We start from the raw sequence: 27,043 nt of genomic DNA, 5'->3' as shown, positions 1-27,043 counted from the left end.
AAGTACACAATGAGTCCTCTTGATTATTTCCTTGCTTTGTTAAGACCATCAACTATTTGAAACCTAAAAGTGATAACTCAGCAATAAAATATTCATAAGATAAAGGGTCAAAATTTTTACCTGTCATTACTTACCTATAATTTGTTTCAGATGTTTCCAGAAGATTAAATTCACAAGTAGTTGGACCATTTAAAATGTACGTATATACTGTATAAACAGTAGCCTTGGAGTTATAGTTACTGTTAAGAATACACACACATTTAACAGGAACAAGGAATACCCACCTTCTAACGATGACGATATTCGCGCTCTCGGTCACGCTCTCGGTCACGGTCTCGGTCACGATCCCGGTGCCTCTCTCGTTCTCTGCTTCTCTCTCTATAATAATCGTCATGACGGTCTCTACTACGGGATTTATGACGTCGACTCTTTTCTCGTGATCTACTATGGTCCCTCTCTCTTGATCGTTCACGTCTTCTAAAAGAAATTACTGGATTAATGCTCTCCATAATTAGATAGCTTAAAAATATTCAATTTTTTGATGTCTAAAAAAACTAAGGCAGCAAAAATTCTTTGTAAATCTAGTTTAAACTTACTATCCTGAGCTACCAATAACGACTTACCAACTCACCAGTAAGCATGAACCAGAAATTTTATTATTAAAAACATTACCAAAAAAATCAGCAGATGCATCACAGAAATGCATCACATCATCTATTTAAACTAGTAGCCTAAGACAGATGTGTAGTATTTACTGAATGCACAAATAGGTAAAGGGAAAATTTCAAAGCACTCGTGTTTCAACCTGAAGAACATCTACAATATGGTTTTTTTAGATATAAAAGTCATGAAATCACAACACACAATGGGGCTTAAATACATGAATATGACAACCTATTAACATATGGTTCATGAGGAGCAGCATCCAACACAAAGAAACTTTCTAATACGCATGTTATATTCAGGGGAGGAGAAGAGGCATGGGAGAGGGCTAACAATTATGATCAGTAGCAAGAATTGATATAGTATTCACGTTGTATTTAATAAGTAGAAACGTTTCATGAACTGCCATTTTTTAAAAACAAATAATTTAACCAAAGCTTATTGCCCAAAGACTTGTATAAATTATGCTAAATTCACAGTAAGGAAATAATAACTGTCTACTAAATAATATTTATGTCTTGTATTTCTGCACCAGACAGCTAAGCTTAGCAAACATTAGGTGCTAAAATCCTTGATCAAGGCCTAAGTTACTACTTTTTTTTTTTTTTCAAGATAGGGTCTCTCTCTCTCTCTCTGTCACCCAGACTGGAGTGCAGGGACACGATCACAGTTCATTTCATCCTTGACCTCTGAGGCTCAAGCAACACTCCCACCACAGCCTCCCAAGTAGCTGGGACTATAGGCACGCAACACCAGGCCCAGATATTTTTTAAATTTTTTTGTAGAAAAACTCCCTATGTTGCCAAGGCTGGTCTCAAACTCCTGGGGCTCACGTGATCCTCCTGCCTTAGTCTCCCAAAGTGTTGGGGTTAAAAAATTATTACTTTGGACTTCAAAACTTAAAAAGATGATACAAGGTAACTATATCTATGACAAATTTGTTCAGACACAAAGATTCTTACACTGGGTCAAAAAGGTAACTACAAAACTGGGGACAATGTCAAAGGCAAGCTCTTTTCTCTTAAAGACTACTACCAGACAGAGTACACTAAAGACATATCTAAGAATACCAAGTGAAGATTAAAGGTGTGCCTTTCAAAAATATATAAAATTTCAAAGTTAGCAGCAATGCTAAAAAGAAAAAAAAAGGAACTACCTAAAAGATAGATCATTCATTCATTCAGTCACTCCCTCATTCGAGAAATTTTTATTTAGCACTCATTCTGTACCAGACACTCTGTAGGCATTAGAAATATTATAACGAGCATGGGTGAGCACAGTGGCTTATGCTTATCATCCCAGCACTTTGGGAGGCCAAGCTGAGAGGATCACTTGAGCCCAGGAGTTCAGGACCAGCCTGGGTAACTTAACAAGACCCATCTCTGAAAAGAAATACAGTGAGCAGGATAGATAAATCCCCTGCCATCATTCAACCTGTGTTCTAATGAGGAAAAATATGCCTTGATAACAAGTAAGAATTGGTTATGTAAGTACTATGGAAGAAATAAAAAGAACAGTATGACAGACTAACTTGGGAGAAGCCCCCTCCTAGGAAGTCAGAATGAGACGTGAAGAATAAGGAGCCAGCTATGTGAAGAGACAGGGAAAACTGCTCCCAGCAGGAGGAATATAAAGTGAGGTGGTCAAACATTTGATGTATCTAAAGAAAAGGAGAAATATGGAGAAATACTCACTGGAGAACAGTGAGTAAGGGGAGAGGTACAAAATGAGGCTAAAAAGATAGGCAGGGGCTTTTATCACACAGTCCCTCAATCTTTACAGTCTTGCTTTAAGACTGAGTAGGAGCCTTTACAGGGTTTTAAGCAAGCAACTAACATTTAGAGTTAAAAAAAAAAAAAAAAAAAACACTCCAGGTGCTAAATAATCAGTAAGTAAAAGCAAAGTCCTCTTTTTAAAGTCTCACAGTATTTTTTCCATTTGTAAACTAACAGTTTTTTTAATGGAAATGAGACAGGAAAGTTTTACCTTGATCCAGAACCATAAGACTTGGACTCAATTCCATGAAGGCAATCTTGCAAAGAACTAATAAGAACTTTGCAACGATCATCAGCGGATACTTTGGATTGTTTAATTAAAGAAATTGCAGTTACCAGTGTCTCAATAGCACTCCCATAATCACCTGTGAGGGAAAGGAAACGGTTTGAAGTCAAACAAATTTTGTTTTCAAAACACCATCAAACCACTTGGGATAAGAGTGATAAGGCATTTTACAAAAGTACTGTGCTATAAAATAACTATGCAAGACAATGTCTTCTTTTAGTGTTTCACCATTTGCAAAAGCCTTTCATGCTCATGGTATTAACTCAACTTATTACAGGTGTGTGAAGCACATTATCATTTTGCAAATATAAGAATAAATAAGGTGTCATAAGGCTCCTGAACCATTAAATGTCAAGGGTAAGACTTAAATCTATACCAAATAACTTAAAATTTGGATTTTCCCCACTAAACTGTGACACACAGCTTTTTTCAATGCTTTTTAAATAAATCATAGGTAATGATTTCGGAATATAAAAAGTACTACTACATGTAAATGACCTATCTTCTAGATTGTACTTACATTTTTAGGTCATTCCTAATAACATAAATAAGAAATATTAACACAAGAAATATACAAACCAGCACTGGCATCAGACACAGCTCTCGAAATAGCACTGCTTGAGATTGCTCTATTTCTATTCATGATTTCTTCAAATTCAGCTTCACTCAATGGTGTTCTTGCAGTATCCATTTCCCTGTAAAATAAAAACATAAACCTTAACTCATACTCAACAGATTTCCTAAGTTAGTCACAACAGTGTATAGAAATTCATACTAGCTGCTTCTGATTATGTGCTTTAGAGATAGTAGTTACTTTTCCATATTGAAGCATGCTACTTTTCCTACAAAGAGAACAAGTCTAAAAATTCTCCTATACCAGTACCTTTCAGCTAAAACAGAGTAGCAGCTTAAGCACCTCATCTTCTTGGAAGGCAGAAATAACATATTTATATACCTACAATCTAATATTTATAGTCATTGTTTCTATATTTTATCATCAAGTACTTTCACAGATACACACTAACTTACCTTCCAGGGGGGCCATAGTCACCCCTATCATATGGTGGAGGTCGCCCATATGGATCTGTTGGTGGTGGACCTCGGCTATCTGATGTAGGCATGCCGCTGTTAGTTGGTGGAGGAAAGAAAGCTGGGTTCACATGCGGAGCTGGCGGTGGGGCACCTGGAGGTGGTCCAGGAAGATGCGGAGGAGGAGCTAGTGTAAGGGGTGGCCCAAGTGGACCGGGTGGACGAGGTGGAAAGGGGCCTGGAGGTGGAGGTGGTCCCTGTTGTGGAGGTGGTGGGCCAGGAGGGGGGCCGTAGCCTGGAACTGGAGGTGGAGGGCCAGGAGGAAGTGGACCCAATGGAGGCTGCCCAAAAGGTTGTCCAGGAAAAAGAACTGGTGGTGGAGGGCGATCTCCTCGATTAGGAGGCCCAGCTAGAGGAGGAGGCAGAACCTGACCAGGAGGTGGAGGACCTGGTGGACCAGGTGGGCCTGGAGGACCTAAGGGTGGACGTGGTGGAGTCTGTCCAGCTAAAAAACAAAGGAGAAAGAGAGAAAAAAAAAACACTTCACTAATAAGGTATTTTAACTTTTATATGCCAAGATTATATTTTAAACGCATAAAGCATACACCAAGTCTTTGTCTTTAAATAAAACCCATATGGTAAATGTTACACTACCAACTACAATGAAGTATATCCTTACAAATTTAACTAGCTCAATTTATGCTTAAGAAAAATTATTGAAACAAAAACTTTAATAAAAAATATTACAATGCCTAGAGATATTTTCCATCTTTCCGTGTACACACACTTCTTACAGTGAAATCACCCACCTTATATTCTACTCTGATGCCGAGCTAGAAAGTGAAACAAGGAAAAATGATCTTGAAAGGATTTTTTTAAGAGGTAAGAAAGTAAGACGGTTGTAAATATTCTATATATAAGTCAAGCAAGTTTGGAGAAAAATAAAGACCTTTTAGGCCAAAAATGGGTATTTCCTCTATGCTGTGCCCCATATGCCATGGAATCCTAGTTTCCAGGAACAAAGGCCGAGTTCCTTTAACAAGATGCTTGATCAAATTTCCTGGATTCCAAAAATAGCATAACAAGGAGAGTAAGTCACATTAATAATGCATTACTTGAAAAAGAGAGAAAAGGAAAAGAGGTATTAGGTAGACATGTTTTATCCGTGGTAATTTAAGGAAAGTTTTACCTGGAAAAGGTGGGGGTGGCCCTCCTGGTCCTGCTGGCCCAGGAAATCTGTCCCCACCAGGAACAGCCCCTGGAAAACGGCCCCGTCCTCTACCACCTTGTGGAAATGCTGCACGGGAACTGCCTCCTGGAGGACCAGCTTTACCTTCCCCAGACATTTGTCCTGATTGTGTAGCTGCAAATATCCAAATACTCATAAATAGCACTTATTAAAAATAGTTTTCTGAAATGTAACCACTATTATTAAAAACAACTCTATTTCTAATATATTAACTTGCAAATGCCTTGTGCCTATGCAAACTACATGAGAAAGTATGGTTTAGGAAAACATTCATATCTATTTGGGTACTTTTAAAGGCTCAAAATATCCAGGTTTAAATATATTTTCCATAGGTAATCGTGAGTTACTTTCAAAATACCAGCACTCTGCAGCAGCCAAGACCGAAATTCTTCAATAGATATCTTAATTTCAGTATTACATCATTTAAATTTTGTAACATACTTCTTCAGTTAAGTCTTAAGTGCTAAAACATTAAAAGAAAAGGAACCACTTGAATTTGTTAATTACATAATCATCCATCTCATCTCTTTAAATGATAATGTACTTAAATGTATAACGACAAATCTTTTCTATATTCGGTTTACCAAGTGGTGAAAGGTCTTGTTGCCAAGCAGAATAATCAATGAACATTTTCTGGTTATCAGTGATCTCTCCCCCACCATAATACACATCCACATAGCTTTCCTTTAATCTAAGAATTAGAATGTAGTTTCTTTCTGTATCTAAGATGGAAATAATAGGACAAGAATGGCAGGGCTATAGAACTTGCACATTGTTGTATAGTATTGGGTCTGTTACATCTGGAGAAAAATGGAACAGGAGTAGGTTTCTAGTACACAGGCCCACAGTCATAACCAGTGATTAAATCTAATTCAAAGCATGGACTTTGTGAAATGGAGTTTCTAGTGAGCTAGTATTAAGATGACTTCTCTAGTATAACACCTAACAAATGTACTGGTTAAAATGTACATATTTTAATAAAAGCCTCTGAGGATTGCTTACTTTTCCTGGACTGCATTTCAAATTGACTCAGGAACTGTTTATTGCATGGAGTTACAACAGGATTCTGACCATGAAGTTCTCTTTTAGGCAACAGATCCATTAACTTTTTTGAAGATGCTTCAGATCCAACACCAACAAGGGCAAACCTAAAAGGTGTTTAAGGGGTAAGGATACAAAGTAAAAAGAGATCAATATTATTACTGTTATTCTTCTGTAAAAAGGTCTTAATCTGCTTTTATCTGAAACAACAGCTGGGCACAGTGGCTCATGCCTGTAATCCCAGCTGCTTAGAAGGCTGAGGCAGGAGGATTGCTTGAGCCCAGGAGTTTGAGGCTACAGAAAGCTATAATCACACTACTGCACTCCAGCCTGGGCAACAGAGCGAGATCCTGTCTCTAAAAATAAATAAATAATTTTAAAAACTAAAAATATTTCTTTATACAAGTACACATTTTTGTTCATCTTCTGTAACATACCGTAGAATTCAGTTATTCAAAATATATAGTTCAGTGGTTTTTAGTACTTCACAGTGTTATAACCATCACCATAATCAATTTTAAAACATTTTCATCACCCCAAAAAGAAACTCCATATCCATCAGCCATCGCTCCCACTTCTTCCCATCCCTGTACCTTATGGAACCACTAAACCTAATTTCTGTCTCTGGACATTTCATCTAAATGGAATCATACAATAGGAGGTCCTTTATGACCAGCTTTCTTTAACTAGCATGTTTTCAAGGTTCATCCACTGTTAGAGCATGCATCACCACTTATTTTTATGGGTGAATAATTTTCCATTATAAATATACAACATTAAAAGAAATGTATCCTTCAGTTCATGGACATTTGGGTTGCTTCCACTTTTTGCTACAATAAAAAGATGTACAGTATCATTAACTATTGGGGAAGTGCAAATTAAAACCACAAGATACCACCCCATGCCCACTAGGGTGGCTATAATCAAAAAGACAAGTATTAAAGATGTGGAGAGGCCGGGTGCGGTGGCTCACGCCTATAATCCCAGCACTTTGGGAGGCCGAGGCAGGTGGATCATGAGGTCAGGAGTTCAAGACCAGCCTGACCAACATAGTGAAACCCCGTCTCTACCAAAAATTCAAAAATTAGCTGGGCGTGGTGGCGTGCGCCTGTAGTCCCACACTGGGAGGCTGAGACAGGAGAATCGCTTGAACCTGGGAGGCAGAGGCTGCAGAGCCAAGATCCCGCCACTGCACTCCAGCCTGGGTGACAGAGTGAGAATCTGTCTCAATAAATAAATAAATAAATAAATAAATAAAGATGTGGAGAAACTGGAACCATTGCACATTGCTGATGAGCACATATTAATAAAATGGCACAATGGCTCTGGCAAATAATCTGGTAATTCCTCAAAAGTTTAAACATAGAGTTACTATATAACCCAGTAATTCCATTCCTAGGTACACATCCAACAGAACTGAAAATACACGTTCACACAAAATGGGTACACAAATACTCACAGGGGCATTTTCCTTAATAGCCAAAAGTGGAAATAACCTAGACATCCACCGACTGATAGAAAGAAAAAAGTGCTATATTCATGTAGTGGAATATTACTCAGCCATAAAAAGAAATGCTGATGCATGCTTCAACATGGATGAACCTTAAAATCATTATGCTAAGGAAAAAAGCCAGTCACATAGGACTACGTATTTTATGATTCCATTTAGATGAAATGTCCAGAACAGGCATATCCAGAGCACGTTAGCAGTTGCCAGCAGATAGGAAGAGAGGAAATGGGAGTGACTGCTAACCGGGTACAAGGTTTCTTCTTGGAGTGATGAAATGTCCTGGAATGAGACAGTGGTAATGGTTGCTAAACTTCACAAATATAATAAATATCACTGAATTGTAAATTTAAAAGCATGCATTTTATGGCATATCAATTATACCTCAAAAAGAAAAACAAATTTAAAATAATCAGAATGATTACCAATTCATATAGTTACAGGATATTCTAAATTATTTAAGGGAGGTAGGGTCTTAGTAGCTTAAGAAGCTTAAGCTCTTTTCCCCCTAACGTTCAATATGATCTTTTAAACTATACTTCTTATTCTAGTCAACAAGTTCTGCTGTTTGCACCACGATTATCTTGGGTCACAACATTTAGAAAAAACTAAATTAATTTAACAAATATTTATTAAGCACCACTTCTTATACGCAAGGTACCATTCTACAGCTGGAGATGTAATAGAGAACAAAACAAAATCTCTGTTCTCATTAAGCTTAAAGGCTTGCGAAGAGGAGACAACAAACAAGTAAAATATATCAGAGCGGAAATAAAGGAAACAGGATAGCAAAGGTGGTCATGGAAGAAAACTCTTTTAAACAGTTTGAGTCCTGAATGAAGTGAAAGAGTAAGCCATGTGGATATTTGAGGGGGAAAAGTAAACCAAGAAGAGAAAACAGCTAAAGGTCCCAGGTAGGAATTGGTCTGGCAAACAGCAAAGAGACTAATGTGGTTGAAAAAGAGTGGTAGGATAGGGTTAGAAAGGTGGTGGGAAAACAGATCACAAAGTACCTTGTAGACAATGCTAAAGACTGAGACAGACAGGAAGCCATGAGAAGATTGAGCAGAATGTGTTTTTTTTAGAACTTCTATTATGTGGAGTACAGACTGTAGGGGGCAGTCTATACTTCCAGTTAGGAAGCTACTGCCAAAGTTTAAGTGAGAGATGATAGTGGCTTTGACCAAGTGGTATAAGTGAAGTTAGTGATAAGTGTTCAGACTCTGCATACATCTTGAAAATATTCTCAGTTTAGTATAAATTGGTATAACCTTCTAAGATAAGTAAGCAATATATGAAATAAGCATATTCTTTATCATTGTGCATCTAACAATTTATCCTTAAAAGAAAATCCAAAATCTGTACCAAAAGACTTATACAAAATGATGTCTGCCGCAACATTATTTACAATAGGCAGAAGTGGAAACCACCACGATAACCAAAAATAAGAAAGGTAAATTACAGTAGCATACCAGGTATGATGCAAAATAATTAGACATTAGAGAGGATGTGTATTTATTTTTATTCCTTATATCAAACATATAAACACATGAATTATAATTCCATTATTTATTTATTTATTTATTTTTAGGAAAAAGCCCAAAAGAATCTTCACTAAAATGTTAAAAGTAAATATCAATGAATGGTAGGATAGTGGCATTTTATCTTCTTACTTTTAGATATCTGTATTTATAATGTTCTCATGTTGATGCTATCTCACTTGTATAGCTTGGTAGTGAAATAAAGCAAAACATCCATGTAACACACATTATTCAGTTGCCCATCTTCTCCCATCTCTTAATCACAGGGAGAGTAATGGTTCTTAAATTGTCATTTCAACAACCATTTCAACCACAGATAGAGAAAACTTGGGAAAAATAGAAAATAAATCTGTCCACATTTCCATTCTACTGGTTATAGTGTGTTAGGTAATAGGGTACGTAAAAGTATCAATCTTTGCCCAAGAACCTCCTTCCAATGTAAACAATCATGTGTTGTTTGTATACATGTGTATACATGTGTAATTAACAATAACTTAAAGGAAAGTTAACTTGTAAAAACTGTATCACTAGCTACTAAATCAAAAAGAAAAGAAAAAAAAAACTTACCCCTTTGACTGGCCATTTGCCCGATTTTCAAAAAATTTTATCTCCAAAATATCATTTACTCCCAAAGAATGAACTGCTTCAGTTAAGTCTTCATCTGTTGTCCACTGCAAGACATTTTCCCCCTCATTAGCCATCAAAATATAACCAACATTTTTATTATCCCAGTTTAGTTTTTAAGGGGAAATCTGAGACATAAAAGAGAAAATAAATGCTGAGTGCAAATCTAAGTCTAGTTACGGCCAGTCAGGCTGCAATTTTTAAACAGCAAAAAAAAAACCATCTGGGAACCTAACTTCATTCCCTGGTAAGTATTTCAGAAACTAGAAGGTATATATCCTTGGGGTTACAATAGGATTTGACTCTCAAGAGTTTCTGGTCCCTTACAGCTTTAAACTGCTATGATTTTAAATTGTGAATAAAACCAATTTCACTTCCTCCCATTAAAGGAAAGTATTTTGAATTTCATCTTGTTTTTGAATTAAAATGCAGAGAAGAAAAAACTAACATGTATTTAATATCTACCATATACTTTATGTATCAACTATTTAATTCTTACAACAACCATATAAGCCCTATTATTATCCCCATTTTACACATGATACATTAGAAGTTAAAGAGCTTGCCCGAGGTCACAAAACTAGTAATAGATGGTGGAGCTAAGATCCAAATACTTACTTAGCAACCATACTTTCATAACTACACTGCCACTGTCTCCATTATAGAACACTCAGACTGGGTGGTGGGAGATCTGTTACAATTAGTTTTAAAAGAAATGTAAATAGGCTGGGCACCATAATCCCAGCACTTTGAGAGCTTGGTTAGGAGGATCACTTGAGGCCAGGAATCTGAGGCCAGCCTGAAGCAATATAGCAAGAAGTCAGCTCTACAAAAGTGATTTTTTTTGTTTTGTTTTTAATTAGCCAGGCGGAGTGACACATGCCTGTGGTCCTAGCTACTTGGAGGCTGACACAGGAGAATCACTTGAGCCCAGGAGTTTGAGGCTTCAGTGAGCTATGATTACACCACTGCACTCCAGCCTGGGTGACAGAGTTTTGCAAATTCTGCCCCCCCCCACTCCCGAAAAAAAGAAATGTAAATACAACATTTAAAAATACAGTGTTACTAAGGAAATGCAAGGGTGCCAAGTTTTACTGATTTTTGATACAAGTTTTTAACTTTCAAGTATACATATAACTAAGTAGAAATATAAACATTGTATAAGACTATTTTAATACTTAAGATGTAATATTAATAAAAAATAAATATACGTATGTGCATTTAATGAAGCTCTAAATCAATAATCTTAGTCTCACGACAACCCAAATTAAAATATAATACATAGAGCAGTGCTTCTATAAATCAGACTTCAAATTTAAGGGCAGAAATAAAACTCAAATTTGTAACACAAATTAAATAATGGACACTATTTTTAAACCAGGAGCGATACTATGTCTCTTTCCTTTTACACTTGAATCCTGGTTTGAGACCCCATGTGAGCATTATTTTTAGTGAAACTGGGCTATCTGAAGCAAGGTAAAGTGGTAGCATAAAAAAGGTAACTGAAGACAAAACTAATTTAACTATATTTAAGTAGTATCTCCACCAAGAAAACTTGAATGACCACAAAACTCAAAACTAGAAGGATTCGAATTAATGATGTTGCAAAGATATTTGTATTTCCCTCCTCATTGGACAAGCAAACACATATAGAAAAACACAGTAACTTCAAACTTACAAAAATCTGGAGAAAAACATTAATTACTAGAGCAGTTCAAAATCAATTACCAATAATTTAATTCTTGTATTAACTTCACTTACCCATGTTAGATTTCCAATATATAATGCAATTCTCTTTCCAGTATACGTATAGACAACATTTGGTGCTGCTCCTTTACCCACATCATCACCAACAGTTGGTGGGAGAGTATCCATGTAATCCCGGTCTTCTGGGGCATCTCCATTATTTGCAGATGGAGATATGACATCGTCATACAAATCTATCTGATCATGCCCACCATATTCAGCTTCCTGAGATACAGAAATAATGCTCTAGATTATACAAAAGTCAAAATACTACTAAAATAGATTTGAACACAAATTCAACTTTTTGTTTTAAAAATCTGATAGAAAAAGGCCAAGGATTTCAGTACAAATCTTTTTCCACTTTATGCAATAGATGTATTCTTGAACAGGCCTAAAAAGTGAATTTCTTGCTGGGCGTGGTGGCTCACACCTGTAATCCCAGCACTTGGGAGGCTGAGGCAGGTGGATCACTTCAGGTCAGGAGTTCGAGACCAGCCTAGCCAACACGGTGAAGCCCTGTATCTACTAAAAATACAAAAATTAGCCAGGCATGGTGGCGCACGCCTGTAATCCCAGTTACTCAGGAGGCTGAGGACAATCGCTTGAACCTAGGAGGTGGAGGTTGTAGTGAGCCAAGATTGTGCCATTGCACGATCTGGGCGACAGAGCGACACTTCATCTCAAAAAAAAAAAAAAGTGAGTTTCCTTTCTTTTTTTTTTCTTTTTTGTAGAGGTCTTGCTACAGTGCCCACGCTAGCCTCAAACTCCTGAGTTCAAGCAATCCTCCTGCCTCGGCCTCCCAAAGTGTTGGGATTATAGGCTTTAGCCACTGCACCCAGCCTAAAGTTAATTTCTATATAATGAATCCTACTTTTCCACTGATACTTATTATAATATAAAAAATAAGTTCTTTTGGAAAAAGACATGGAAACAAAATAAATAACATGAAACTTTCCTTGGAAATACTCTTAACTAGAAGTAATAACACACAAACAAAAGCAAACAGACAAGTTTTTTTTAAATTGACATTAGAAAAATCACCCCAAAATCCAAAGCCATTATATCTTTAATATATGACCACAGAAAAAGTTATTATTTTCTATAGTATTCAGATCTTGTTTTCCAACCTTGAGGAAGCTACCAGTATTAAAAAAAAAAGCATAGTGAGCTGAGCCATAAAAGAAAGAATATGGGTATGTAAATAATTCAAAATGTCATAATAAATGAACAAGGTAAAGAGAAATAAACGAAATACATGTAGAACGATCCAAATTAATTATCTTGCAAGTTGTATCATTCTCAGTGAACAAAGAGCTAATGCTTACCTGAATTCTTAGTTATCTAGTCAAGTAAATTAGCAAGAGAAAAGCAACAGACAACAAAACAAAGAGTATAGTAAAGCTTTGGCACTGTCACCAGCAGAATTAAAGCAATGCTACTGGGTGTCACTTACATGCCCAAATGATAATCAGGGAAAAGGAAAACCGAAATGAAACAGACACAGGAGCAGGAAAAAAAACAGAAGAGGGTTCAATTTGTAACTAAGTACACGAAAAATGAAATGTAGGTAAAAGCAAAACACTCAACACTATTTAATTGCCTTTGATAACCATTACTAGACCATAAGCTTGACTAAGCCTGTAGCACAGGAAAATCTCCATTTTTATCTTCTACTCTCCCTTTCCACAACTAAGTACTCGTATTGGTGTGAACCATTTTATTCTTATGACATAGAACATTTGACATAAGGAAAAAAACAATTGTAAAACAACTTGAAAGTTCAACATAACTTACAGATTCTCCCATTAATAAAATTTACTGAAGAATTATACAAATGCCACATGTGGAGGAGCTAATGGTTTTAGGGACTATTAGCCAAAATAGTCCCTAAATGCATAGAGAATGACCCAGAGAAAAGCATTTGTTATATGATGGTGAACAGAGCAACAAGATATTATGGGTCCAGGCTACTGTTCTGCTATTTAAAAGAGAGCCAGAATAAGATCTTTTTTTTTTTTTTAATTTTAATTTTTATTTATTTTTTTTTTTGAGATAGAGTCTTGCTCTGTCGCCCAGGCTGGAGTGCAGTGGCGCCATCTCAGCTCACTGCAAGCTCCGCCTCCTGGGTTCACGCCATTCTCCTGCCTCAGCCTCCCGAGTAGCTGGGACTACAGGTGCCCGCTACCACCTGTAGCCCGGCTAATTTTTTGTATTTTTAGTAGAGACGGGGTTTCACCGTGTTAGCCAGGATGGTCTCGATCTCCTGACCTCGTGACCTGCCCGCCTCAGCCTCCCAAAGTGCTGGGATTACAGGCATGAGCCACCATGCCCGGCCCAGAATAAGATCTTTTTAAAAGAAAAAGAAAAAAGCCTAGAAGGGGAAATATCATTTATATACATAAATAAAGGGACCTCAAGTAATCATCAGGTAATCGTCTATGTAATTAATGACTTACCCAATTTACTAGTTCGAATCTTTACATACCAATTTTACTTGTTATGAGGTAGAATGTCTATAAGACTTATTTAATAAGGGGTCTGGGATCTCAAGGTTAAATCAGAGAACAAAGCTAAATTTAATAAAGGGCAGAAACTAAGACCACAAGTCACCGAATAATGCCATAATTTTATTCTGTTTGTACAGCAATACTAAAATAATCTTTAAGAAATGAGTTTTTGTTAAACAAAGTAACATGCTCAAATTGCAATGACCACAGAAATTAGGAAAAAAGAGGGTAAGTTTTGTTATGAAGTTTCAGTGTAGCTGAAGCTTCAGGCGGTGTGGCTGCAGCAGTAGCTCCATGCACTTAAGATACTAAAAAGTTTCCCACAAGGGGTGTTGGGCACTTTAAACTCTCTTGCAATCCGGTTCTGAACATCAAGTAGAATTATTAATATTATTCAAAGGGAGTTGAGTTTCCATCCTCCTCAGCAGAAACTATAATCACAATATATGGTCTGAGGGAAAGTAAAAAAGAATGGAAGGGTTATTAACAGCAGGACTAAATGTATTTTTAAATTTACACTTTCACTTACATAAATAGGTGAACAGATTCTTTGTTTTCTTCTATTAGCTACAAACCTGTGAAAATGTTTACATAAGTAGACAAAAAATTTACAAGCATAATTGCAGCTACACTAACCTGGTACATCACAATCACTTACTATTTTTGTCCATCCATGAATTCCTATGTTGACACAAACCAATTTTCCATATTGATATGATTCTACCAATATTTAGGATCAGCCATTTTGTCTGGTAGTTGTACTGCTTCCAAGTGGTTGTAGTACGATCCTAATTAAGACAATGGTCCTGGGGTTTGATCTCCACGTGGACTAGTTAGCTTCTCTCTGTTCCAAGGCCACAGCCTGTACACTTAGCCCCAATGGTATACAATTAAACTTTGTGAAAAAACATAATGAATCTGAATACATTTGCTGCCATTACTAAAAATGAAACTCAAAGCACACTCTTTTGTAGTATCAGTAACCTTCCTTTTAATCAGCTTCATATCACATCAATCCTCCAGAGTAAAAAAAATACAGAACACACTGAACTTTGTTCTTACTTCATAAAGTGAGAAAATATGCATGATGTTTGCATGAGAAATTATGCAAAATGTATATCACAAGTCATATATAAATAAAGCTCTGTGAGCCTACTGAACAAACTAAAAAAAAGGTTTCCAGTTTGTCAAAGAAATATTTAACAGTATCATTTTTTATTACATGAGGTCTTTTCAATTATTACTTTTAATTTTAATGGCATTCAAAAACAAGAAAATATCAACATCATCCCTCTAATTATCTCTGATACCAAATGCTGCCCAATCTTATCTGCTGTTCATAGTAGCTAGCTAGCTACGTTACATAAAGCTTGGAATAAACAACAGCTCTCAGGGTTTGTTAAAAAAAAAAAACAAAAAACTCACTACTTTTTTTCATTCCCTACCATTCTAAATCACTACAATCATTCTTCAGACAAGGTATTCAGTCAACATTTTACACAAGATTATGTTCTACATGATATACAAATATCTGTTGCCAAGCCAGAGAAAATGGATGGTAAAATGACCAAAATCCTATTAGTTCCCTTAAAGTAAGGCTTCTCAACCTTTTCATTATCCCTGTCTCCTCCCTCCCTTCAAGAAGTTACTTTTAGACATTTTTTTCCCTAATTACCCCTCTTACAATTTTAATATCACAGATATATGATACATACTGTATACCACTATTGGGATGAACTTGTTAGCTGTCAAAATATTCATCATTCTCCCTGACAGGCCTGACTTTTTTTGATGGTTCTGAAATTACAGTAATATCATTCGAGGCTAGGCATGGTGGTTCATGCCTGTTAATCCCACCACTTTGGGAGGCCAAGGCAAGAGGATCCCTTGAGCCCAGGAGTCTAAGACCAGCCTGGACAACTTAGGAAGATCCCATCTCTACCATAAAAATATATAAATATATATAAAATTCATGCATTATATGATACTATCAGCAAATGCACAGCAAAGGCCACTTGTTTCAAAGCCTATTTTAAATTATTTCCATTTAGAAAAATATATGAAGGGGGGAAAGTTACATTTTGCATTTACAAAATATATCCTATACCTAGGAAAAGAAATACTAGTATGCAAAATCCAATAGCAGATAACTTAATGCATATATTTTTAAAGAAAATATATCATTTTCTGGTTTTATCTAATTATGTTCTCAGTAGGTATTAAAACTGGCTAGTAATCCCTGTAAAAATCCCTTCCTTAAATAATGTTAAGGAATTTGGTACTAAAAATACACCACATAAACCATAGTGGACAATTCACAGGCAACTAAATTAACTGCACCCATAAATAACAAAACAGGATTCTAGCTTCCCTGAACATTTCTATCCATTTTTCTCAATCAATTCTACCTAGCTCATTCTCAACCTGACAGCTTTATTTCAGATGGTTTTCTAGTAAACATAAATAAATCATAAACAACATTTCTCTGATATTTGTCCAAGAAACTTATTTTCATTAATTGGCTCAACAATCGGCTAGAATACATACATAATGACTAAATGTAAAGCAAAATGATTCATGACATAAAAACTGACTTATCAGATGTCCGGGTCCGTAATTCCTAAGTGAATTCTTTGTTCCAACTACTGCCTCTATACACCTCCATTCTTTTAAAAGTAATTAATCTATTTTTGTGTGTGACAAAGCCTCGCTCTGTCACTCAGGCTGGAGTACAGTGACCTGATCTCAGCTCACTGCAGCCTCTGCCTCCCAGGTTCAAGCAATTCTCCTGTCTCAGCCTCTGAAATAGCTGGAATTACAGGTGTGCACTATCATACCTGGCTAAATTTTGTATTTTTAGTAGCGACAGGGGTTTCGCCATGTTGGCCAGGCAGGTCTCAAACTCCTGACCTCAAGCGATCGGCCTACTTCAGCCTCCCAAACTGCTGGAATTATAGGCATGAGCCACCACACCTGGCCTACACTTCCATTTTAAAGCTGGGTGGTCAGATTACTAAATTTGTGCTATCAGTGACTGCCTGACAGAGCAGAAACCAAATTCCACATTAAGAGTTTCTGACTCCCAAACAAGCAACAAAATACACTACTTCAATGCACGCAGTGTAAGTTTCCCTAAAGTTCACAGAATTTTTTTGACTTTCCTCTCCAGATCAACAAAACTCTACACATAAAACATAAAAGAATGGTAACTACAATATAGGACCTGTCAGTGTGCTATAATTATAGTAGTCCCCTCTTACCTGAGAGGGATATGTTCCAAGACCCCCAGTGGATGCCTTAAGCCACAGAAAGCAAGGAACCCTACATACACTATGTTTTTCCTTATACATACCTATGATAAAGTTTAATTTATAAAGTAGGCACTGTAAAAAATTAATAAAAGAGAACAATTTAGTCATGCATGACAATGTTTTGGTCCTGGTGGTCAGATTATAATGGAGCTGAAAAATTAACTATTGTTCAGTGATCTTAGCCCAATGCATTCCTCACATGTTCGGGCTGGTAATGCTGGTGTAAACAAACCTACTGTGCTCTCAGTCATATAAAAGAATAGCACATACAATTACGTACAATACACAATACTTGACAATAAGTGACTGTGTTACTGGTTTATGTATTTATTATACTATACTTTTTTGTTTTTACTTTTTTTTTTTTTTTTTAAATAGGGACTGAGTTTCGACATGTTGGCCAAGCTGGTCTCGAACTCCTGGCCTCAAGCAATCTGCCGCCTCAGGCTCCCAAAGCACTGGGATTACAGGCGTCAACCACCACACCAAGGCCAACTATACCATACTTGTAATCATTATGTTAGAGTGTACTCTTCCTACTTTAAAAAGTTAACTGTAAAACAGCCTCAGGCAAGTCAGTCCTTCACCAGGTATTACAGAAGAAGACAGTTATCCTAGGAGATAACAGCCCATGCATCTTACTGCCCCTGAAGACCTTTCCAGTGGGACAAGATGCAGAGATGGAAGACAGTAATACTGATAATGCTGACCCTGTGTAGGCCTAGGCTAATGTGTGTGTGTCTTAGTTTTTAACGAAAGCTTAAAAAAAAAAAAAAAAAAAAAAGGCCAGGTGTGGTTGTTCATGCCTGTAATTCCAGCCTCCTTGGGGAGGCTGAGGCAAGAGGATCACTTGAGGCCAGGAGTTTGAGACCTGTGCAACACAGTAAGACCTTGTCTCTTCTAAAATAAAATTAATTTTAAAAGTTAAAAAAAAATTTAATAGAAAAAAGTTTAGGCCCAGTGTGGTGGCTCACGCCTGTAATCCCACCGCTTTGGGAAGCCAAGGCAAGAGGATCACTTGATGTCAGGAGTTCAAGACCGGCCTGGCCAACATGGTGAAACCTCGTCTCTACTAAAAATACAGTAATTAGGCAGGCATGGTGGCGAGTGCCTGTAATCCTAGCTGAGGCAGGAGAACTGCTTGAACCCAGGAGGCAGAGGTTGTGGTGAGCCAAGATCGCGCCACTGCACTTCAGCCTGGGCGACAGAGCGAGACTCCATCTCAATACAAAACAAAACAAAACAAAACAAAAAGAAGTTTATAGAATAAGGATATAAAGAAAATGTTTTATATAGTTATACAATGTGTTTGTATTTTAAACTGTTGTTATAGAAGAGTCCAAGTTTATAAAGTAAAAACGGGCCAGTCACAGTGGCTCACGCCTGTAATCCCAACACTTTGGTATGTCAAAGCAAGAAGACAGCTTGAGCCCAGGAGTTGGAGACTAGCTGGGACCTCATCCCTACAAAAAAATTAGAAATTAGCCAAGCATGGTGGCACATGCCTGTAGTCTCAGCTGCTCTGGAGGCTAAGACAGGAGGACTGCTTGAGTCTGGGAGATAAAGGCTGCAGTGAGCCACAACTGCACCACTGCACTCCAGACTGGATGACACTGAGAAAATGTCTCAATTGATCAAGTGAAAACATTACAGTAAGCTAAGGTTAATGTATTATTGAAGAAAAAAGTTTAATTTAGTGTAGCCTGAGTATACTGTACAGTGTTTACGAAGTCTACAGCAGCATAATGTCCCACATCTTCACATTCACCCACCACTCACTTGCTGACTCTCACAGAGCAACTTCCAGTCATGCAGGTTCCTTTCATGAGTGCCCTACACAAGTGTGCCACTTTTTATCTTTTATACCAAGATTTTCACTTACCTTTTCTATGTTTAGATATATTAGATACACAAATACCACTGTGTTACAACTGCCTACAGTATTCAGTACAGTAATATGTTGTACAAGTTTGTAATCTAGGAGCAACAGGCTACACCATATAGCCTACATGTGTAGTAGGCTGTACCTTCTAGGCTTGAAATGCAAAAGCACTCTATGATCACAAATGACAAAAGCACCTAAGACGGACTTCTCAGAGCATATCGCCATCGTGAAGCGACACGATTGGAGAACAGTTTACTGTCATAAAAGTTAGCTAAATACAGTATCGCTCAAAGTACCTTACTGTATCTAATATTTTCAGACTTCAAAACCACGGGTAACTGAAACCACAGAAAGTGGAACTGTGGATATGTGTGCACTACTGTACGTAGGTATCTCTCAGCTCCCCTACGGTGTACTCTTAAGGGTAGAGACTACCTAAACTTTGTATTCCTCGTTGTTGGCACGTAACAGACACTCAAGAAATGTATTTCGAACAATTCAATTTTTTTTTTTTTTTTTTTTGAGACAGGGTCTTGCTCGAGTGCAGTGGCCCGATCTTGGCTTACTGCAACCTCTGCCTCCCAGGTTCAAGCGATTCTCCTGCTTAGCTTACCGATTAGCTGGGATTACAGGCAGGCACCACCATACTCGGCCAATTTTTGTATTTTGATAGAGATGGGGTTTCACCATGTTGGCCAGGTTGGTCTGCAACTCCTGACCTCAAGTGATCTGCCCACCTCGGCCTCCCAAAGTGCTGGGATTACAGGCGTGAGCCACTACACTCGCCCTAAACAATTCAACTTTTAAATTATTTAGTTTTGGCCAGAATTTTAAAATCTACAATTACTAAATATTGGGCTAGTAATTACTACACCTGAGTATAAATCCAGTTTAAACTGAATTGATACGCTATTGAGTGTGAGACAGAATCACTTTCTTCCCAACTTCAAATAATAGGGAGGTTTGGAAGATGTTCAAATTCCCCTTCCAACTGTTCTCAACTTGGTGACATCCAAAGACCTCTAAGAACTAAAGAGAAACCATAAGGAGTAGCCAGTCCCTTGTGCCTCCTCCCCCTTCATCCTCCATTCTTAAGTTCACCTGGTGAAGAAAGGAACCCTATTAGAGCTTCACTAACTTATTATTCTCAATCTATCCCCAAATTATTTTCTGCTAAGACTGTTGAATGCCTCACTTTTTTCTACTTCAATAGATGCAAATCACTTTTTGAAATAATACTGTGCCTTACCAAAATACAAAAAAGCTTCATAAAAGTATGACATTTAAAATAGAAGACTCAACAGGATACAGACAAAAAATAGTGGAAAATGGAAATAAAGACTATCCCGAATTTCAAAGTATACAAAACCAATTAGAACTGCAGTTTACACTGGAAAACAAAGATTATTTTTTAATGTTTACAACAGCTTTGAAGCCAAAGTCAGTCAAAACTGGCTAATACTTAGTAAAGTATTTTACTCAACGACAATAAAACAAGAGTTCTAGTCTACTATAGCAACTAGTAGAAATAAGGTCACCAGCTAGTAAAGATTAAATCAGTTGTAAATTATTTTGTGGTTGCCTCTAATTCTGGTTAAGATTTTGGAAAAATATTTCAATGATAGTAACATATTTTTCAAAACAGGATAAGCTCTGAAAATAACCAACTATCCTTTTGTGACCTTTTTTTTTGGTACAGAAACTACCACAGCAAGAAGTGGTAATGCAAAAGGATATACAAATCAATCACTGATTGGCCAACGATATGCAAAGTAGCAAAAACAATGCCTCTATCCTCGCCATTAATCTATTCAAACATATAAAGATTTTACTGGTAAAATTATACAACTGTGTTAGACATAATGCGGTAGGTACCTTACACAAATCATTGAAAAGTTACATTTAAAAGGAGTCCCTCATTGGGTCCACAAAACTAATCTCTTTTTACCTCCTACCCAGTCAGCACTTGCTACTGCACAGGGATAAGTATCCACCCAGCTATCCGGATAAGGGAGATGTCCCTCTCAAATTAAGTATGCAAAAGCCTAAAAATATTTCATTAAGAGGTACTGAAAAAAACTTAACTTCTAAAATTGCGACCCAATTCTTCTTTTATTGTGCATAGAAAGGTGAACCAATGTATTATCTTGTAAGTAAAGCTAATAAAGGCAGTCTTGAACACTTAATCGTTGTTCCTTGCAGTTACAGCCCTCTTTTAAACGCAGTTATATTCATTTGATAAATAAAAGGAAAAAAATTTCCTAGACGTCTTATAAGCGTTAGAATCTGTGTTGCATTCGAGGAATGTATCTGATTTGTAATGGACACAAGTATTATTATTTAAAGCATAAACACAATTTTAAAAACACAAAGATTTAAAAACTTAACCTTTGATTACAATATATTACATTTAAACAAATCCAGTCTTTGAGCAGCAAACATTTAAAGCCAACTGGTATTTTTCTGTTTTCTAATATTTAAACCAGAGGCACAAAGTCATTCCTGAAAAATAAAACAGTAAAGATCTCCTGAGTTTCCTTGTTTTTTAAAAAGCCTGAACAACTAGTCACGAATATGATGGTTAATGGAGGGGGGAAAAAACCACATTAGCTAGTATTATTTTATTAAGCTTCTCATAAGGACCTGGGAAATACAAAAAAAATAAAGCTTTTCGGAACACTGCAGTTAAGCACAATTTAATTGTTTTAAATGTGTTACTACATAAAATGCAGTAGATACGAGCAGCAGGTTCAAACCTTAAACGTCACTACTCTAGCAACAAACGACATCTTTTGCAAGGATGCCCATTAACAGACATCACAGCTCCGCGTCACCTCTAAGCAACGTCGTTCAGGAAAACCTTGCATTCTCACTTTCGCTCAATCTTTCAAACGGTAACGCAGGGCCGGGGGGTGGGGGCGGGGGGATTTAACACTTTCTTCTCGAAAATAGGGTCTTATCTGTAACTCTTTATTTTTAAACCACATCATAAGGATTTGGGGTGAACGTTCTTTCATTTTAATCACTATGAGATCTGTGGGTGAGCTAACATCTTTTTGTTCCATCCAACCATCGTGCTTCCAATTCTTCCTTTTGGTCCCGGGCCACTCATCTTCACAGGTATTTTCATCACAAAGGCCAACAACGACTGGGCTTCAAAGCACTGCAAGCCCTGGATTAATGAGGCAGGACCAGCGCACCGACTTTTATCTGTGGCTCCAAAAGTCAAAGGACTTGTTGCAAATGAGCCCGCACCTCAGTCGCCTTCAGAAAGTGTGAGGGGAGGAGGAAGGCGCCACGCCGAAACCTGTCGCAAACCCGAGAAGGAGAGCCCCGGGGACTGGGCGCGCGGGATACAAAAGGCCGTGAACGCGGCCTTCCATGAGGCGACAGTGCGCGGGCAGGGAGACAAAATGGAGCGATGGGAGGAATCGGAGCCCGAGCGGCAGCGGCGGGGAAGGGGCGGCGGCGGCGGGCACGCGCCCCGCCAGGGCTTCCTCCTCCGGCCAGCGGCGGGGGAGGGGGCGCGGCGGCGGCCAGTTCTCTCCGCCGCTTACACGCGGCCCCACCGCCCGGGCCTAGCGCGGCGGGAAGCGCCAGCCGGGTGCCGCCAACAATAGGGAGCGAGGCAGCGCCGGCGAGGGAGGAGCCGGCGGCAGCTGCACAGCGGCCCGCGTCCGCGCTCCGGACCCCGCGGCGGGTGGCCGCGCCCGCGGCCCGTGAAACGACGCGGTAGAACGAGGGGCGGGGGGGCGCCACGCCAGGGGTCGGCGGCGCGGCCCAGAGGCGGCAAGGGCGCACAGTCTGCAGTCGCTTCGGCTCGCGGCCGCAGCGGGCCCCGGGTCAGCGTCCCGGCCGCAGCGCCGCTCGCGTCGGGAGCGGGGACCTGGGCTCTCACGTACCTGGTTGAACTCTTCGCCGACATCCGCGTAAATGTCTATGTGGTCCACGCCGTCCGCCATCTTCCTTCAGCCTCGGCCGCCGCCGCCGCCGCCTCCTGCAGGTCCGCCCGCCGCGGCAGCAGCAGCAGCGGATCTAGCGGCGGTGGGGGGGGTGCTTGCGTCACTTCCGAGGCCCGAGGGATGGAGGCGCGGGCGACAGGGGCCGGCCGGGGGCGGGGACTCTGCAGCCCAGCCGCTCTGCTGGCTAAGGAAAGGCTGCGCCTCTGAGGGCAGAGGACGTTTCTTTTGTGTCTGGGTGAGGCCCTGGAGTGGGGGGCCAATTTCTTTGTCCTGCTCGCGCATCCAGCTTACCAGTGGGCCCCACCTGTTTCTATACACCGTCTTTTCACGTGGCCTCTGGCATACTCAAACGTTTTGTTAATACCTTCATTTATCCGTTTTTCTTATCTTTCTCACATCCAGGACTTTTAAAGGTGGAAGTTATATGTCCTGCTTAAATGCAAAGTGTAACCCCCGGGCATTCTGTGAGCGGCTTAAGAACAAAAACAATGTCTTGTTTCTGCATCCTCAGAGACCAGCAGAGTTTTATTTGCATCGTAAATGCTAGATACCCGTCAGTGGTTATCTTTGCATGCTGTTTATGTTGCCATTTCCATCTCTAATCTTCGTGGGCTCCTTTCCCCCCACCTTCCTCTCGCATTCATTGCCATTCATTTTTTCTTCCTTAGATCTACAGTAGGTTGTCTCTGGCATAGTTCAGATGCTTATAACATGAATGCAGTCATCTTAGAGCACACCCAAGAGAGTGGAGGTATCTTGAGGCCAGGGGGGCTTCTCTCTCAGGATCCTAGAATGTCCCAACGGGAAGGGAACTGGAAAGGTGTCCTTAGGTCCAAACATCTCATTTTACAGAAGAGAAGACTGAGGCCTAATAGAACCTAAGTGATTTAACCAGGTCACATGGTCAATAAAGGTAGGAACATTCAGCCACGATACTTTACTCAAAGATGTCTCTCCAGTTTGAAACCTTCCCCTCCATTCTTCATTTCTTTTTCACTCATTAAAAAATATACTATAGTAGAGCGTGTTTCCTGAGAAACTGGCTAGAAATCATAGAATAACCCAAACAACATTTTAAGGTTGGGCATCTCTAATCCAAAAATTTGAAATGCTCCAAAATCTGAAACTTTTTGCGCACTGACATGATGCCACAAGTGGAAAATTCCACACCTGATCTTATTTGCCAGGTCGCAGTAATAAATGCAATCAAAACTTTGTTTCATGCACAAAATAACTAAAAGTATTGTATGAAATAGTCTTCAGGCTGTGTGTATAAGGTATATGTGAAACATAAGTGAATTTCGTTTAGACGGAGGTCCCATCTCCTAGATATCTTATGTATATGCAAATATTCCAAAATCCCCTCAAATTCAAGCATTTTTGCATAAAAAAGACTCAATCTGCACTTGATATGGTGGAAAAAGCATGGTTGCAGTCCTGGAAACCAGTCTGGTGATCTAGGTACCCATTTCTAATCAGACATTTTATCAGCTAGATGACCTCAGTCAAGTTTTCAACTCTCATATTCAATCTCAGAATCTTTAAAATCCAAGCAATAATATCTACCTCACCAAGGTTGAAGGTTGGTGATACTTTAAAGGAGTTAATATGAGTTAATATGCAAAGTGCCCTGTCCTGTTCCAAGAATCAGTATTTAAATACTGATTCACTTTCTTTCATGGGGCATTATAGAAGAAAAGAGACACTGAAGTTTAAAGGTGAGAGTATTTTCTAGATTGGTGGTGTGGTAGAATAATGGCCCACCATAGATGTTCATATTCTGATCCCTGAAATCTGTGAATATGTTACCTTTGCAGATATGATTAAGTTAAGGATCTTGAGGTAGGGATAGGGATACCTTGATTGTCCGGTAGGCTCAAAGTAATTGCAAGGGTCTTTAGAAGTGAAAGAGGGAAGCAATAGAATCAGAGAAGATGCAAGGATTTCTATTGCAGTTTATTTTCTTTCAATACAATTAAAAACCATTCCAGCCAGCATGGTGGCTCGTAACCTGTAATCTCAGAACTTTGGGATGCCAAGGAGGGAAAATTTCTTGACCCCAGGAGTTTGAGACCAGCCTGGGCAACATAGGGACACCTTGTCTCTACAGAAAAATTAAAAAATTAGCCAGGCATAATGGCGTGCACATGTAGTCCCAGCTACTCAGGAGGCTGAGGTGGGAGATCACTTGAGACTGGGAGGTTGAGGCTGCAGTGAGCCATAATTGCACCACTGCACTCCAGCCTGGGTGACAGACTGAGACCCTGTCCCTCCAAAAAAAAAAAAAAAAAAAATTATTTCAAGGCTCTGACTTCTATCATTGTCTGTAAAAAGTCAGCTGTCAATTGACTATTGCCTCTTTGAAGTTAATTGGTCCTTTTTTTTCTGGTTGCTAAGATTTTTCTTAGATTTTAGTTTTCTGTTCTCTTACCATGTGTGCTTGGAAGTGTATTTCTTGTTATTTGTGATGCTTGGGATTCACTGAACCTCTTGAATATATAGATTGATGTGTTTCATGAGTTCTGGAAAATTCTCAACCATTACTTTTCAAATATTGTTTCTGCCTCCACTCTCTTCTCTCCTTCCCTGACTCCAGTTAAATATATGTGGCTGGGCACAGTGGCTCATTCCTGTAATCGTAGCACTTTGGGAGGCTGAGGCAGGTGGATTGCCTGAGGTCAGGAGTTCAAGACCAGCCTGACCAACATGGTGAAACCCCATCTCTACTAAAAATACAAAATTAGCCGGGCATGGTGGCACATGCTTGTAATCCCAGCTACTCAGGAGGCTGAGGCAGGAGAATCGCTTGAACCTGAGAGGCAGAGGTTGCAATGAGCTGAGATCACACCATTGCACTCCAGCCTGGGCAATAAGAGCAAAACTCCGTCTTAAAAAAAAATACATATATATATGCTATATATATTTTAATATAATATGTTATATATTTTTTAATGTATGCTATATATATTTTAGTATAAAATGTACCTATACATATATATGTGTGTGTATTTTAGATCTCTTTATTCTATCCACTATTTCTCTTACCCTCATTTAAAAAGTTTTCCATCCTTTCCTCTCTCCATGCTTCATTATAGGTAGCTTTTTTTCTGATATATTTTCTAGTTTACTAATTCTCCCTCCTATGGTGTTAATCTCATCCACTGAGACATTAATTTTGTGTTTTTTTGTAATTTTAGATTCTAGAATTTCTACTTGATTCTTTTAAAAATCTCTTAGGTTCGTTTTTATGGCATCTAATTATTTCCCAAAATTGTCAGTTTTGGCTTTTATCTCTTTGAATATAGCAGGCATTATTGGTTTACAATCTGGGGTCTTTGATAATTCCCATATCTGGAATTCCATTGGGATTGTTATGTGTTCCATTGGGATTGTTATGTATTCTAGCTGTGGCCCACTCCCAGCAATCAAAATAATGTAAACTCAAATATTTAAGATGAGCAGGAAAGAGGTTGGAAAGCAGTAATGTTCTAAGGTTCTCTGTCTGCTTTTTCTCTGTACAGAAGAACTTTCTCTCCTTTTCCGTGTGCATGGCAATGCAACAATGCAACCTCAATGCAAGTTCCAGGGTTCAAACAACCACCATTTAAGCAAATATTCAGCAGTCTTAGTTTCAATTACAAAATCTAAGGGATGCCAAAGTAAGGTTTTCTGTGCTGGAAAAAAAAAATCTAAGGAAAAAGGAACTGATTAACCCAATTTTTATGAGATTCTACTCCCATGCCAATCAAGGTTTTTAAAGGGAATGGAGTCCAGAGTAAAAACATGGCTGACAAATCCTACCCTGTAAGTCAGGAAATGGTGGAGAATTCTCAGTGAAAGATGGTAGCTTCGAGCTAGACAGACGTCTCGAAGAATGTCTGACATATTCTACTTATTAGACGACAATATATAAAGTC

The 27,043-nt window shown here is 38.6% G+C and overlaps 1 protein-coding gene across 4 annotated transcripts; it reads right to left on the bottom strand.

Moving 5' to 3' along the window:
- Positions 1-284: 284 nt before the first annotated feature.
- CPSF6 (cleavage and polyadenylation specific factor 6) lies at positions 285-23,241 on the bottom strand. 4 transcript variants are annotated; one of them, XM_055235929.2, is made up of 10 exons: positions 23,067-23,218; positions 11,477-11,686; positions 9,659-9,762; positions 6,005-6,150; positions 4,943-5,116; positions 4,703-4,813; positions 3,754-4,258; positions 3,304-3,419; positions 2,650-2,803; positions 285-477 (listed from the first exon to the last, which is right to left on the bottom strand). In XM_055235929.2, exons 1-10 carry the CDS (start codon positions 23,124-23,126, stop codon positions 288-290), a joined length of 1,770 nt encoding a protein of 589 aa, XP_055091904.1. In that variant the 5' UTR covers positions 23,127-23,218; the 3' UTR covers positions 285-287. The 4 variants fall into 4 exon arrangements, with proteins under 4 accessions (XP_055091904.1, XP_055091905.1, XP_055091906.1 ...); XM_055235930.2 differs by having other exon boundaries at positions 285-474; XM_055235931.2 differs by lacking the exon at positions 4,703-4,813 and having other exon boundaries at positions 23,067-23,241.
- Positions 23,242-27,043: the final 3,802 nt, after the last annotated feature.

The sequence above is a fragment of the Symphalangus syndactylus genome, chromosome 13 (genome assembly GCF_028878055.3).
Source record: "Symphalangus syndactylus isolate Jambi chromosome 13, NHGRI_mSymSyn1-v2.1_pri, whole genome shotgun sequence".
NCBI classification, from domain to species: Eukaryota; Metazoa; Chordata; class Mammalia; order Primates; family Hylobatidae; genus Symphalangus; species Symphalangus syndactylus.
Note: the sequence above shows the minus strand (reverse complement) of the source record. Positions and strands in the feature narration are given on the sequence as shown.

Coding starts and splice junctions, on each gene's coding strand:
- CPSF6 (XM_055235929.2), bottom strand. CDS start 23,126: ATGGCGGACGGCGTGGACCACATAGACATTTACGCGGATGTCGGCGAA. Junction 11,687..23,066: donor TCGGCGAAGAGTTCAACCAG/GTACGTGAGAGC, acceptor TCTGTATCTCAG/GAAGCTGAATATGGTGGGCA. Junction 478..2,649: donor TCTTATGGTTCTGGATCAAG/GTAAAACTTTCC, acceptor AATTTCTTTTAG/AAGACGTGAACGATCAAGAG.